Genomic DNA, 13,527 nt, shown 5'->3' on the forward strand with positions numbered 1-13,527 from the left:
CTCCACCACATTTTCCCAGCTGAAGGAGCTCTTTTTCCCAGAAGAGATTCCCTTTCCCCTACACCCGACAAATGGCTTCGTTGGTATAAAATAACCTTAGGATCCTGACCGTGCCCCCCTTCTGGTTACTACTAAAATAAACCCTATCCTAACTGGAACCAGGACATCCTAGATTTTGTGTATCTTTACTGAAAAGGATTCAAACCATCCAGATCCCACCACTCTCAACAGAGAAGAATGCAGCATTTCACCCATGTTTTCACACTCAGTTGATTCAGTGAACATCAGTATAAAGTTACAAACTGCCTGAAGTGCCCTGTGAGTTTTGTACAACACATTTAGTACCAACTTCTGGTGTCTTCTGTTATCTTCAAATTTTGAGGAGTGAAAGCAAGAACAGGTAATGTGATAGGGTTGTTCATTAGGGTTGCTAATTTACCAGTGCAATGAACTATCAGCTCAGTAAAGACTGTTCCTTGTACCTTGTGCGTTTTAATTTCCAGAGTAGATGTTTGTATTAGAGGATTTTTACTACACCTTTCTTTAGAGCAGGGAAAGGCCCAAGATTAGTGTGCATGTATTTGTCGCTGTGTCCACTGCCCTGGTGGTCCATCTGGCCCAGCATACTGTGTTCATCAGTGGCAGCAGGAGGTTATATTTAGAGGGAGCACATGAACCTGGCTATGTGCTATGATCTAGCCCTCTGTAGTTCCTTCTGGAACCTACATTTGTCATGTCAGAGCACGTTTATAAGAAGGCTGTTTCCTTTGGTGTCTGTTTACAGACCTGTAGACCCTAAATAATAATTGTATAATCCTGTGTGCCTTCCCAACCTCCTAATGATGATTTCTGTAAGCTTACTTCTGAATGTGTGAAAACCTGCTGTATTATTGCTCTGTGGTTTTGCATAATTTAAGGACCTTTGCTGAAGACTGTGCTAAAGGCAGATTGAAAATCTAAATAAACTGTATCTAGAGTTCTGTTGACAGCTTCAGAAGACTTTCAGAACATATAAGGAACTTTCAAAACATATAAGGAACAAGCAGTCTGTCCTTCAAAAAAGGTGTTCTGATTCTTCCTTCAAAGAGCATGCATACATTAATTTTATTCTTCCTAGTACTTTATACTGATGTACCCACTACATTTGTCAGAGTCATATTTCTGGAATTCTCTTTTTGAAGCTGAACAGTACTGTGATTTTTTGTTTGTTTGTTTAGTTTTTTCGTAAGGTTATTAAACATGTGCATAAGAGTGCTACAGAACATCTTCAGTTTGGAATGAAGATTATGAGAAATGATTTAACTGTGCACAACAAACCACTATACTAGACATAATTATAAAGAAGTTGTTTAACTTTACAAGAAGAGAACCCTTTTATTTTATTAGATGAATTTGAAAACATACATCCCAGCATTTTGTTATCTGAAATCCTGTGTAGAGACAGTAACATGACAGTGCTTGCATTTAGAGAGGCCAGCATAGTCTTTCTGCTTCAGGTTAGTGCAGCTTGATTAATGCTGTGTGCCCCTTGACTAATATAGTATTTAATACTAATATGGATCTTGACTAAAACCTTTTAAAAATACCCAAAAAACATAAAGGAAATATTATTCTGAGCCATTACATTACTGCATATATATAAATAAATGTGTATTGAGTCTCAGGGCACAGACCTTAAGGGCAGAAAATCCAGAAGGACTATAACTTTAAAAAAAAAATCCTTTTTTTTAAGCTTAAATATAATTTTTAAAATTCTTGTATTTGTCACTAGTGATACCTTTTCATGCTATACTACTTGTCCTCCTTGACAAATCATGATTCATGCAGCTTTCAGGAGATTGTTTCACTATTTCTTTCACGAGGCTATCAAAGAAAAAGAAAGGACAACACAAAATAAATAACTGTCTTATAGATTCATCTTTCATGGTACTCAGAAAATGAGTTCTTTTATGAACACCTATCATAAATTCATAAAAGAGGAGAAGCACTGTGTCAGTGAGCACCTAAGTCAGTGACCTTAAAAGCCGTTTTTTTATTTATGAATGGTGTAATGAACAGTCAAACTCCTCTATTAAACATGCCGGTCTCCTTATTAAAGGAAGTATGTGCCATGACCCAAGTAAAAAAAAAAAAGTGCAAGATCTGTCTGAAGTCTGAATAACGAGGGCAAATCCATTTTTGCTAGAGGTTATTTCTAAGCCTGGATGCCCATGCAAGAGATGCAGACAGAGCAGAATGAAGTCAAAGATGGCTTAAAAGCTGACTTTAGATGAAGAGGCACAGGGAATGTAAGCCTGAGGGAAAAAAATATATAAAGAGAAACATAGGCCCTGGGATGCACCCATGGATGCTGAGGTAGCTACTGACATGATGAGAGAGACCAAGATAATTAATCTCTCCATTGAGGAAAAGCTGAGAAAGCTGGGCTGTCTAGCATGGAGAAGGAAAGGCTTGGAGGATCTCATCACTGTGTATAAATACTTGAAGGGAGAGTGTAGATAATGTGGTGTGCAGTGACAAGGCAAGAAGCAATTGGCACAAGCAGAACAAGACTTTCTATCTGGACATCAAGACAGTCTTTTCAATTTTGAGGGTGACCAAACACTGGCACAGGCTGCACTAAGAAGTTGTGGATCTACATCCGTGGAATAATCAAAATAATCAAAAACTGTCTGAACACAGTTCTGGGCAACGAGCTCTAGGTGACCCTGCTTGATCAGGGGCTTGGGCAAATGGCTTCCAGGGCCCTTCCAATCTCACTGATTCTGTGACTCAGTGATTCAGTAACTCTTTCTGTAGACAAATATACCTGCCTGAAAGCAGCTATCGTCACTCTTACCTAAACTAATTGCTTAAGGCCAAGAGATAGTTTCATCTTGCTCTTCTTTCTGAGCACTCAGAATTGACAGCCTCAGGCTTTATAAGGCTTTACAGCAGTACTTCCACTTTTTCCTGCAGCCTGCTGGGTATTCCAATTTTCACAGTTTTTCCTGGATTTTTCTTACAGTAAGGAAAAGCACAAGAGTTCCTCAATAACCCGTAACCATAAACTCCAAAATAACCTTGAAATAGAAGATTTTTTTTTAATATGGACATGAATCTTCAAGAACCTAGAATAAAATTATTTCACATAGCTGCTCAAACACTTGATGAATGATGCTGTGTCAAAGCAGTGTGTTTGATGTATTTTTTCTGACAAGCCATATTTATTAGCAATACTGAAATAAAAACAGGTAGGAATTGGCATATCTTCCAAGCATCTAGTATGACAAAGCATGTGGATTAGTCAGAAAAAAAACCCCAGCAAATCTTTTAGTCTCCTCTTTACTAGTTTATTTTCCAAGTTTAAACATTTCCTCATGCAGATATTCCTAGATGTGGTTGTTGATATGTGGTGATCTATGTTGAACACCAATTGGATCTAATTGTTTCTTTGTGGTTTATCTGATTTGTGTATAAACCATATAAGCAGTGAAAGGATAAGTGAAAAACCACATCAAGTCTGGCAGATGATAATAATGTTTTAATGTTAAAGCACAACAAAAACGGTGGAATTTGGAGCCTTGCAGTGCTGGAGATGATATGTACTAAATGAGAAATTGTGGCTGTCACTAGAGGGGGTGCCTGTAACAGTAGAAAAAGATGCTTGTCAATTCTCGCTGTGTTTAAATTAATAGGGACATGCAGGAGTGTTTGAAAAAGAACCAGAAAAAAAATCTACAATATGCTGTGATTTTAAAGTGATTTTCTTTTCTATTTGTTTATTTGAACCAGAGCACAAGACATTTTAATTACTTAATTTCTCTAGCCTCAGGGCATACGTTTTGCATCTCTGTTCTTAGGATTTTATTTATAATTCTGGATGTAGTCTTATTGGTGATACTTTTAACTCATTAACTGGTTTTAGTATATAAAAGAGGAACATTTACTAATATTCTACAGGGTTGAAAAGTTTCCAGTCACTCTAAGCTGCTAGATGCCATCACTTTTCAAAACTGATGTGATCAGAACTATTGATTATTGTTCTTTTTTACAGCTTAAACCACTTGCAGTCTTGACTAAGCTAAGCAACTGAGTTCTATTATTCCTTCAATACAGGTCATGTTTCTAAACCCCCCATTTTCCCTACTGTCCTGTGAATAATCCCGTTTGTCTACTTCTTGATGATAAAGTATTCCAGACAACTCTATAAATGCAAAATGAAATGGAATAGTTGCAACATATTCCCATATTTCTGCCATGCAGGGTGTGCCTTATTGCATGTAGCTACCTGTGTTCTTCTATGCAGAATTTACATTCTCATCTAGAGTTCAGAGACCTCCCTAGCCTGGGGTTATCTGTAGACTTAGAAATATGCTTGCTCTTCGTTTCCCCATCACTGGGCCTGTTCTTGAAAAAGTTGAACAGAAGGACCAGGAACTAGAAGAAGTTCAGCCTGTGTCTAGAAGAAGCCAGAGCATGGCAATGCAAGGCTAGCAGCTCCGGCAGTCAGGTCCATCCGTGCTCTCAGCTCTGACAGGCTGCTCTAGCTGGGGACTGCAGGCTGTGAGCCAAGCGTGGCCACAGCACAGAGAGTGTCACAGTCCTGTGGCATCTCAGTGGGACTGCGTTGGTGATATTGAAAGTCACAGCAAGGCAAGGAATGAAAATAGAGCCAGCGTCCAGATAGGAGGAGCAAGAGACACCTGGAGACAAAACTACAATGTAGGTCCAAGGTGTCAAGGAGACAGGACTGGAGAGAAGACAGGAGACAATGCTACCTTCCACACTGGTCCTCAGTAAATGCAGGAAAATCAGTCAGCAAGGCAGGGCTGTGGGAATCAGGCTGAGCATGAGTTCAGTGTTTGAATAGCTCAGGCCTGAGCTGACCCAGAGCCCTCGAGCTGTCAGAGGGGGTACATGGTGCTGGGGTGGGCAGGTTGGCCAGGGCAGAACCCTGACGGAGGGAGACAACTGAACAGTGTTGCAGACTTGTAACCAGAAAATTCCTTAAATGTGCTAGAAACTACAATGCAAACATCACCTTGCTTAGAGCGTAAGTTTCCTGAGCGAAGCCAGTGGCCATGGAAACACCACGTGGTTAGCAACAGTCATTTTTCTCCCCAAGCTCTGTTGATGTTCCTGGCTCAGAATGTGCAAGCCAAGTCTTGAAGCACAGAAGGAGGTGCATCCAGACCTGGAGCTCTTCCCAGGCTGAAGGTACATGTTCTGTCCTGTTTCCTTCAAGGCTATCAGGCCTTCAACAACTGGAGTCCCTTGCTTCTCTCAAGCCCAGAAATCATATATTAAGCAGTTCTTATTTATTTTAGAATCTGTTCTGAACATCTTTGTGTCAACTTTGCCATTTTTAGTGTACAATCTCTTATAGTTTCCATTTTTGATCCCTTAGAAATAGCTTGGAGGATACTTTTCCTTCAATTAAGACTTTCTGGACTGTCACCACTGCCACAGAGCTGTTGCCATGCCAAAGCTTCTGATGCCAGTATCTATATGCATGCTCCTTTTCCTTAATAAATGAAAGGTAATTCAAATACTTTGCTCTCAGTCAAAGAGCAATGAAGCAAATTATCCTTCATCTTGTTTAGGAATCTGAAACACAATTATGACAGAGTAGCTAATGCAGGTTATCCTATTAGTTAAGTACACCAGACAAGTGAGTATTTCATTTATGATAACCTAATCAAATTACTCAAATCTTGGGATTACTTATCTTCCCACCAATAAATCTGTTTTTCCTTTGCTTTGTCCATACACAGTGAAACATAAAACGTAACTCTGAAGTTGAAATGCAAGTGGGAGAGAAGTGGGCTGCCAGAGAGAACATACAAGATACTCTTACAGCTCACTCCAGCAACACTGTAATTAGAGAGATGGGATACACATCTCTGGTCTTTTCTGGTAAACTAGGTCATGTTGTGAGAAGTAAGAACTCCTCTGTTGTGCCCAGAGTTGTACTAGGTCATCAAAATTGGTTGTGATAAAACAGAGATTTAAGCTGGAAGAGAATTTTACACTGCTTGGAGCTGACAAAGCTGCCTCTGGACAGTGCCAGGCAATATTGTTTGCTGGATGAAATAGCTTTAACTTGTACCCACTGCACCTGGAAATCAGGTGTAGAATAAGCTCACAACAACTAAGAGATAGGTCCAAAAGACAACAGAAATTCCTTTGATTATACATTTGTTTTGCTAGATGGTTTGGTATGCTTTTGTGTCAGCCTGTGTCAACCAAAATATTTCTTTGCCAAAGCCAAAAGGAGCAGAGTTTCATTTCTCTTTTTTAATAAGGTGTACAGTGTTCCTGGGACAAGCTGTTACTTTGGCAGTAAGAAGCAGAAAACCAGAGGATAATGTAGGCAGATATAGCATGATTTTTGTAATGTAACATGTTAGGTGAAGTTTAAGTGGCTGATTATTCCCATTGGGTAGAGGATCCAAGGCAAACCTAAATCCACTCAACTTTTATGTTTGTTTGATCTCTGATATATCTGCATTTAATTTTTAAAAATTATGGCCACGGAAACCACAACAGCATGAGAAGAAAAAAGAAGGCAAGTCCCACAGATCCTGGCAAAAGCTTCCCTACAGTATGGATGGGCACTGAGGTGATGTTTCCAGATCTGGGAAAGATCAGCAGGGTTGAATGGAGCACACATTAAGGAGCCCTGAGCTTGCCCCATTACCCCATTCTTGTGATTTGCCCTCAGAGATCAATAAGACCTCAAATTATGATGAAATAATCCAGTTGTCTCCCACAACAGATACAGTAGGTGGATGAGAATTTTTATTGTGTCTGTGGTTCCGAAAACCAAAGACAGGCTATGCCTCATGAATGCCAGGCAACATTACCCTGAGTGTGTTGGACAACAGCGTAGGTTTTGCAGATCATAGCAATATTGGTAATGTTGTAGTTGCTGAGTCTCAGCTAAACCAAACAGGATATGGTGCATCTAGTTTCCACAGAGGACAAGATGGGTGGGACAGGACTGGATGGAGTAGCAGCACAGAAGTAGATGTGTTTCCACTCCCAGAACCTGTACTGCTTTGTGGCTTTCTTCTTCATGAAACTTGCCATTAGCTCTTGGCTGGGAAAGAACATCATCCCACTGCTGAGAGATGGCCACCTTGAACGCCTTGGTAGCAGCCTTGAGCAAGCCAGTCTGGCTTATGCCATGCTGGAGTCATCTCCCTTAGCACTGACCCAAGGGGTGAACAGTTACAGAGCCCCACACCTGACTTGGCAAGACGGAATCACAACTTCTGTCTCATCTGTGCCTCTGTGGAGTGTGTATCTCTCTTGTTCATTTGCCTTGAAATTCAGTGATCTGCCTGTGGCTTTGTTGTTATTTAGTCAAGTTGGTACAGACACCAAGCAGTGGTGATGAGTGGTGGCTCTTAGGGCTGCAGGTGAGTTACAGATGTGAGCAGTGTGTCAGAAGGACGTGACTGAACAGAGCACAGGACAGCCAATATTTCTAAGGGAATTCATGCAATGCAGTGTGAAATTCTGTAGGACACTGTTGTGGCTGCTTCAGCTTGTCCCCTCTCTGGGACACCGCGAAGGGTACCCCATTCTAAATGGGATAAGTGTAACTGATGGGATTTCTCACACAAGATGTAACTGCTTAACATGAGCCCATTAGATCAGGATTTATATTATATTTCTTTATGGCCGTGGTATCACTTGCTTACCTTAAAAAGATGTATTGAGGAGATTCATTACATTTAGGAAACACATACCGGTGAACTGACTTAAAGTACTTTAAAAGAGTTATATCAAAATAGTATCTGATTTATTGTACTCAAAACGTTTGAATAACTCTAATGTAGCTCAGGGGGGACTGCTTATCCAAGAATATGGTAATCTAATTTATACTGTGCATAGGTTACATTTTCAAGTTTCCTCCCCTGAAGATTACATTTATGTTGACATTTCTCTTGTTGTGTACTATTTCAGGTACTGTGTTCTATTTCAGGTGACAATAATTCCACTTTATTTCTGTCAAGGTTATATTTTCCCCCATTTAGTTTCTTTGATGAATGGATTTTATCTTGTCTGATAATGTGGGAAATACTACTCTCTCCTCTTTTTGCTTTAGCCTGTCATTTTCAAAATCACTCAATTTTCAGTGCTTTTTAAACTGCTTTACATTTAGTGCATATCTAACTTGCAGTCAGTGAATATTTGCTTGTTGTAAAGGTCTGCTTTAATTTCACTGCTTTCACGAGTGGTTTAGTATGACTCTTACTCAGCCCCCTTCCTCCTGTTCCTTTCCGCTAAGATGCCAGGAGGAATGCTCGGGGTCCGACGTTCCTCCGCTGCCTTTGAGAAGGGCTGGTCGGGCCGGTCCCGCTGCCGGCGGGGGTCCCGCCGCGGCCGGGCGGAGCGGGGCCGGGCAGGGCTGGGTAGGGCAGAGCGCTCGCCCCGCTCGCCCCGCGCGGTGCCGGCCGCCCGCGGCAGGCGGCCCCGCCGCCTCAAGGCTGCCCCGGGTCCGCCGGAGCGCGGGCAGCGGCGGGGTCCCGGGAGAGCTGCGGTGAGAGCCGGGGGACGGCGCTGCCGGGGGAGAGCCCGGGGGGACCCCGCGGGAGGGGTGCGGAGGAGCGGGGACCAGGTCCAGGGTGGCCGGCAGGATGGGCGCGGGGCCGGGGCGAGGAGAGGGACCCTGCCCGATGGCGAGGGCGCGCACGGCTCGCCGAGACCTTTCCTGACCCCGCTGAGTGAGGAGGCGGCGTTGTCCAGCACAGGTGCCGCCTTTCCCCGGCAGCTTCTCCCGGCGGGGCAGCGTGCTGTGCCCCTGCAGCTCCGGGATCTCCTCGTCTCCTCGGAGAAGCGAGGGGCAGAGCGGGAGCGGACGGCGGAAGATGCTGTGCCTCACGGCAGCCTTCCAATTGCTGCTGGTGCTGGTGCTGTGCAGCCAGGGTACTGAGAGGTGTCCTTCAGCCTTCTGCGAGTGCTCTGACTGGGAGGACTACAAAATCACTTGCAGGGACATCTACTTTATCCCCAGCCTTCCGGAGGGCACCCGGACCCTGTGAGTATATTGGGGCGGTTTACGGAAGCCGCCTGTGAGCATTCATACTTTGTAGGCAGGAGATGAGCTAATGTCCCATGAGATGAGGAAGCGATGAGAGGGCAGAAGTGCTGCAGATTACCTGGGCGGTCCGGGATAGCGGGAACGGCAGGGTGCAGACTCTGCGTGTGGCAGGAGGAGGTAGGAAAAGTGACTCTCAAATCTTAAAGAGCTATGAAGAGACGGTTCATTGCATCTTAAGAGTTCTGTGTAAAATATGGGGAAATAAGTAACAGGGCTGTTTGTGGACAAAGTGAGCAGTAGGCTGGATTCTATGTGGCAACTGCTTGGAGGGTGAGGGGAAGGAAAAGTAGATCAAACACAATTTTGTGATTAAAAACTAATAGGAATTGGATGTGTCACCTCACAAAGAGTTCCACAAAATCCTCTGTGCATTTTCAGCTTCTTTGTCAAAGCCGAGGAATAAAAAAAATCCATGGGAATTGAGAATCCAATACTTCAGATGAAAATGTGGAGTATGGGATAAACCAGCAAATTTAGAGCTTGCCAAAGTGATAGGGTAATTCAGGTACCTCAGCCTAGGTGTTTGGTATGTTATAAGCACAGTAGAAGATCTTGTCTGGGTTCCTGCTGCCAATCCAGATGAGCATCTTGTTGTAAAGGTGCTCATCTTTAGACAGATATGACAGATCATATCTGTCAGTTAAATACTGTAGTGAGGCTGAAATGGCACCTGTCAGCTAAAACTGAGCAGATGAATCACTCCTGGCTTTTACTTTATTTCTTGAAGTACAAAAGTTTTATAGTCTCTTATGGGAAGTTTCTTTTGTCAATATAGATTACTTTCTGATAAAGTAAATGAAGTGAAACGATTTAATTGCAAGGTAAAACAGTAACAGATTGGTTTATATCTTGATAGTGATTCTCAGGACTTTATATAAATAAGAACCATTAAAGTATTTGAACTTATTTGAATACTTCTCAGATTTTTTAACAATGAAAGTAAAAGCTTAAATTGGTCACTTGCCTAGGAAGAAAAAAAAAAAAAAGAGGGTAATTTTCATTATTTTTGCTTTAATTTTTTGATGGTTAGACTGCAGTATTTTGGTTAATAAGATTTTAAATTACACAAGATTTTTGTTATTATACTTTCATATACACAGTTTATTTAGGTTGAAATTGCAGAAATGTTACAACAGGTACCAAGTAGTATGTTCTTTGAAATCTACCCTGACAAGTTAGAAAATATAGCAGTTTCAGTTTATAGGAGAAAATGCCTTTGTACAGGCATTCAAAACAGTTAATAGAAACAATGTGGTCACATAATGAAATTTGATACTTTCCTTGAAATATGCTGGTTTCGTGGCTGAGAAGTACCTCTCCACATACAGCTCTGCAAATAAAGCACTTTGGCCACTGGAATTCTGGTGTTTTAAACACCTGTAGTAGTGGGGGCTGTAAAATAAACCATTGTTTTGAAAAGACAAAAACACCTCATGAAGATCCTATTTCCATGAGAAAAGTAATTAAAAAAAAACCTTAGAAATATTTTTCTGTTTATTTGGGGTGAAAGTTAATCATGTCCACCTATTAGAGTGTACATATCTGCATATTTTATGTTGAAACTCTACAATTTTCCCTAAATGCAGCAAGTTTGTTACTTTAGACAAAGTAATTCTGCTTCATGGTGGTAACGTGAACCTTAAGATTGCCAGTTTAAGAACTTTTTTGTGTGGCTATTCAGTTTTGTAAGGTTTGTAGAACTAAGAGCCTGGTGAGTCTAGGAACACTTTGCCAGCTTTTGGAGATGATGAGTTCTTTTCAGTGCTCAGGATCTTGAAACTCCAATTAAAGTTTCATTCTGATTATTCAGTCAGAACTGTTCTCTTTTCCCTACCCTACTTTAAGAGAATGGGGCAAACCTTTTTTTAAAAAATGCTTATAAGAAATTCCAATAAATGCTTATTTCTAACTATTTGGTGGAAAAGTGACATGAACTTAAGCCAGAAAATTATGTTTATTTTAAACTTAGTTATCCAAATATAGTTAATGCAGGTGCTTATCCAGAATGCCTTCATGCACAGATACTGATCTTGGAGATGTCCTTTTTTCAGTAAAAGATGTTTTTTTTCGTTTAAGTACACATACAGGTCACCAAAACCCCACTGTACTGAACATTTTTCCAAAGATATAATTGCATCATAATTATCAAATTATTATAATACGCTTCTTGGCATCATTATGATGACATATTCAGATGGTATCACTATCCCAGCAACAGCTTAATGCACTTCTCAATTCTTTTCATTTCATAAATCTATTTATAGTTGCTTTAAATTATTTTTCTTTTGACAATAAAACTAATAAAGTTTTGCTTCTTATTCAGTGTGCATTACATCTCCTGCATTCACTTACTAAAATAACTTAATCTCTCCCTTCCCTTCCCTTCCCTTCCCTTCCCTTCCCTTCCCTTCCCTTCCCTTCCCTTCCCTTCCCTTCCCTTCCCTTCCCTTCCCTTCCCTTCCCTTCCCTTCCCTTCCCTTCCCTTCCCTTCCCTTCCCTTCCCTTCCCTTCCCTTCCCTTCCCTTCCCTTCCCTTCCCTTCCCATCCCATGTTAATAAGGTTTCTATCCTGTACCCAGGTGCTATTTTCATATCATCATAATCAAATTTAATTGAAATTGAACAAGAGGATGTTAGGCAAGGACTGGTATATAAGGACTGGAACTGGTATATAAATAGACACAAAACCAGTACAGTTTTCAAGAATATGATCTTTACATTAACCTATGATTATATTCTACATTTCTACAGTTCTACATTTGCTCTAGTATATTTGCCATAGGTAGGATACTGCCTTTTGATTAATGTCCATATATTCTGTGTATTTTGTAAGTAATATAGAATGGCTACACATATTGAAATAATGTTTGAGTTGCAATTAATTCATTTTCCAAAAAATATTTAGCTATTCTCATTTGTAAAAGACTATTTCTGAAGACAAAGCCAGATTTGAACCTTCTCAAAATAATTTTTTTTTTTTTACCAAACACCATTATACTTACCAAATCCATGAAATTGTTTTATCAATTGTCTTTCAGGTAATGATTTAAATAATTCTATGTACATGGCCGCAACATAAAATGTTTCCTAAATACTATATTTTACATAAAACTATACTTTCTTGTCAATTCTGATGCTTGTTATTGTATTTACCTACAACTTTGCTTAGAAAGGCATGGTATTGCTTCTATAATCCTGCTATCAACATACACCAATCCTGCATTTGACATGCAGCAGGTCCAATACACTAGGTTGATAAAATAGTATGTATTATCTTCTCAGTTAAAGTGAAATGTTAAAGTGAAAGGATTTGTTCATAATCCTAATGGTAAGCTGAAGCGTTGAAGCACTGTTCTAAGGGTTCTGGAAGTAACTTACAAACTCTGCACTGCTTTACTGTACATGCACAGGCCAACTAAAAGTGAGCAGATGAAGAACAGGAATGGGGGACTAAGGGAACAGAGAAACTACTAAAGACCAAAATAATATCTTGTGAACATTGAATACAATATTTTTTCCTCATCAATTATTGTTTCAGTAATATTTCTTGTACATTTGGAACTTTTAAATTTACCATGTCATGGCACAGAAACCCATCAAGTGCTAGGAACTGTACAAGCACAAACCAAAAAGCCGTTGCCATTCCTGGTAGAAGAGAGCATTACTTCAGAAATTTTTAACTGCACACGTAGCTTGCTCAACAGAAAGCAGAACAACTGCAAGTAGTTATTTTGTAAATGCTGTGAAGAAATTAACCTCAATGAGAATACCACACATTTTTAGAGAGGACACTGGTAATAAGGCAGTAGCAATTCATTTGTGTCATTTTCTTGTTTCAGAAGATGATGAGTTTTGATCATCATAATAGCAAAATAATAGTTTATACCAGAGTTAAAAAACTCTTATTTTTGGAATTGATTTCAACAGTGGTTTAACAGATTGATTCTGTAAGTGTTACACTACACTGAATCTTGAATTGCCACTATTGTCAGGTTTCATTACAGTGTTTTCTTTTGACATAACATTTCCAACCCATTACACTTCAGAAGCACACAACAGCCTTGTCTTGAATTGGGAAACAGAGTTTATTGATACATCTGTAAAAGGAAAGAAAAAGCTTAACTTTTACCAACAAAGAAAAAAAAATCCATGAGACTACTAAAGAATAATTTACAGATTTTTTTTTTTTGCAAATAGCTAATATCAGTTAAGAAGGCAACTTTTCATGAGTCTGACTCATACAGTCTGTTTCTATATTTGCAAAATCAAGGAATGTTTGATGCTTTCCTTAACGTGGGTTTACATAACCTCAAAGCAGTCTATAAACGGTGATTATATTTTGAAAACTGGACTGTCTCAGGAAGTGTTTTAAAGATGTCTAAATGATCTGCCTTCATCACCAAGTGTGACTGAACCTTCCCACATGCAGTTCAG

The 13,527-nt window shown here is 40.2% G+C and overlaps 1 protein-coding gene across 1 annotated transcript in view; it reads left to right on the plus strand.

Annotated features, from left to right (window-relative positions):
- The first annotated feature begins 8,422 nt into the window (after window positions 1-8,422).
- TSHR (thyroid stimulating hormone receptor) overlaps window positions 8,423-13,527 on the plus strand; it is a 48,497-nt gene continuing 43,392 nt past the window's right edge. Inside the window, exon 1 of the mRNA XM_063399107.1 lies at window positions 8,423-9,031. Within this exon, the coding sequence (XP_063255177.1) occupies window positions 8,862-9,031 (170 nt within the window). The 5' untranslated portion in view covers window positions 8,423-8,861. The remainder of the gene's footprint in view (window positions 9,032-13,527) is intronic.

Source organism: Prinia subflava, chromosome 5 (assembly GCF_021018805.1).
Source record: "Prinia subflava isolate CZ2003 ecotype Zambia chromosome 5, Cam_Psub_1.2, whole genome shotgun sequence".
NCBI lineage: Eukaryota > Metazoa > Chordata > Aves > Passeriformes > Cisticolidae > Prinia > Prinia subflava.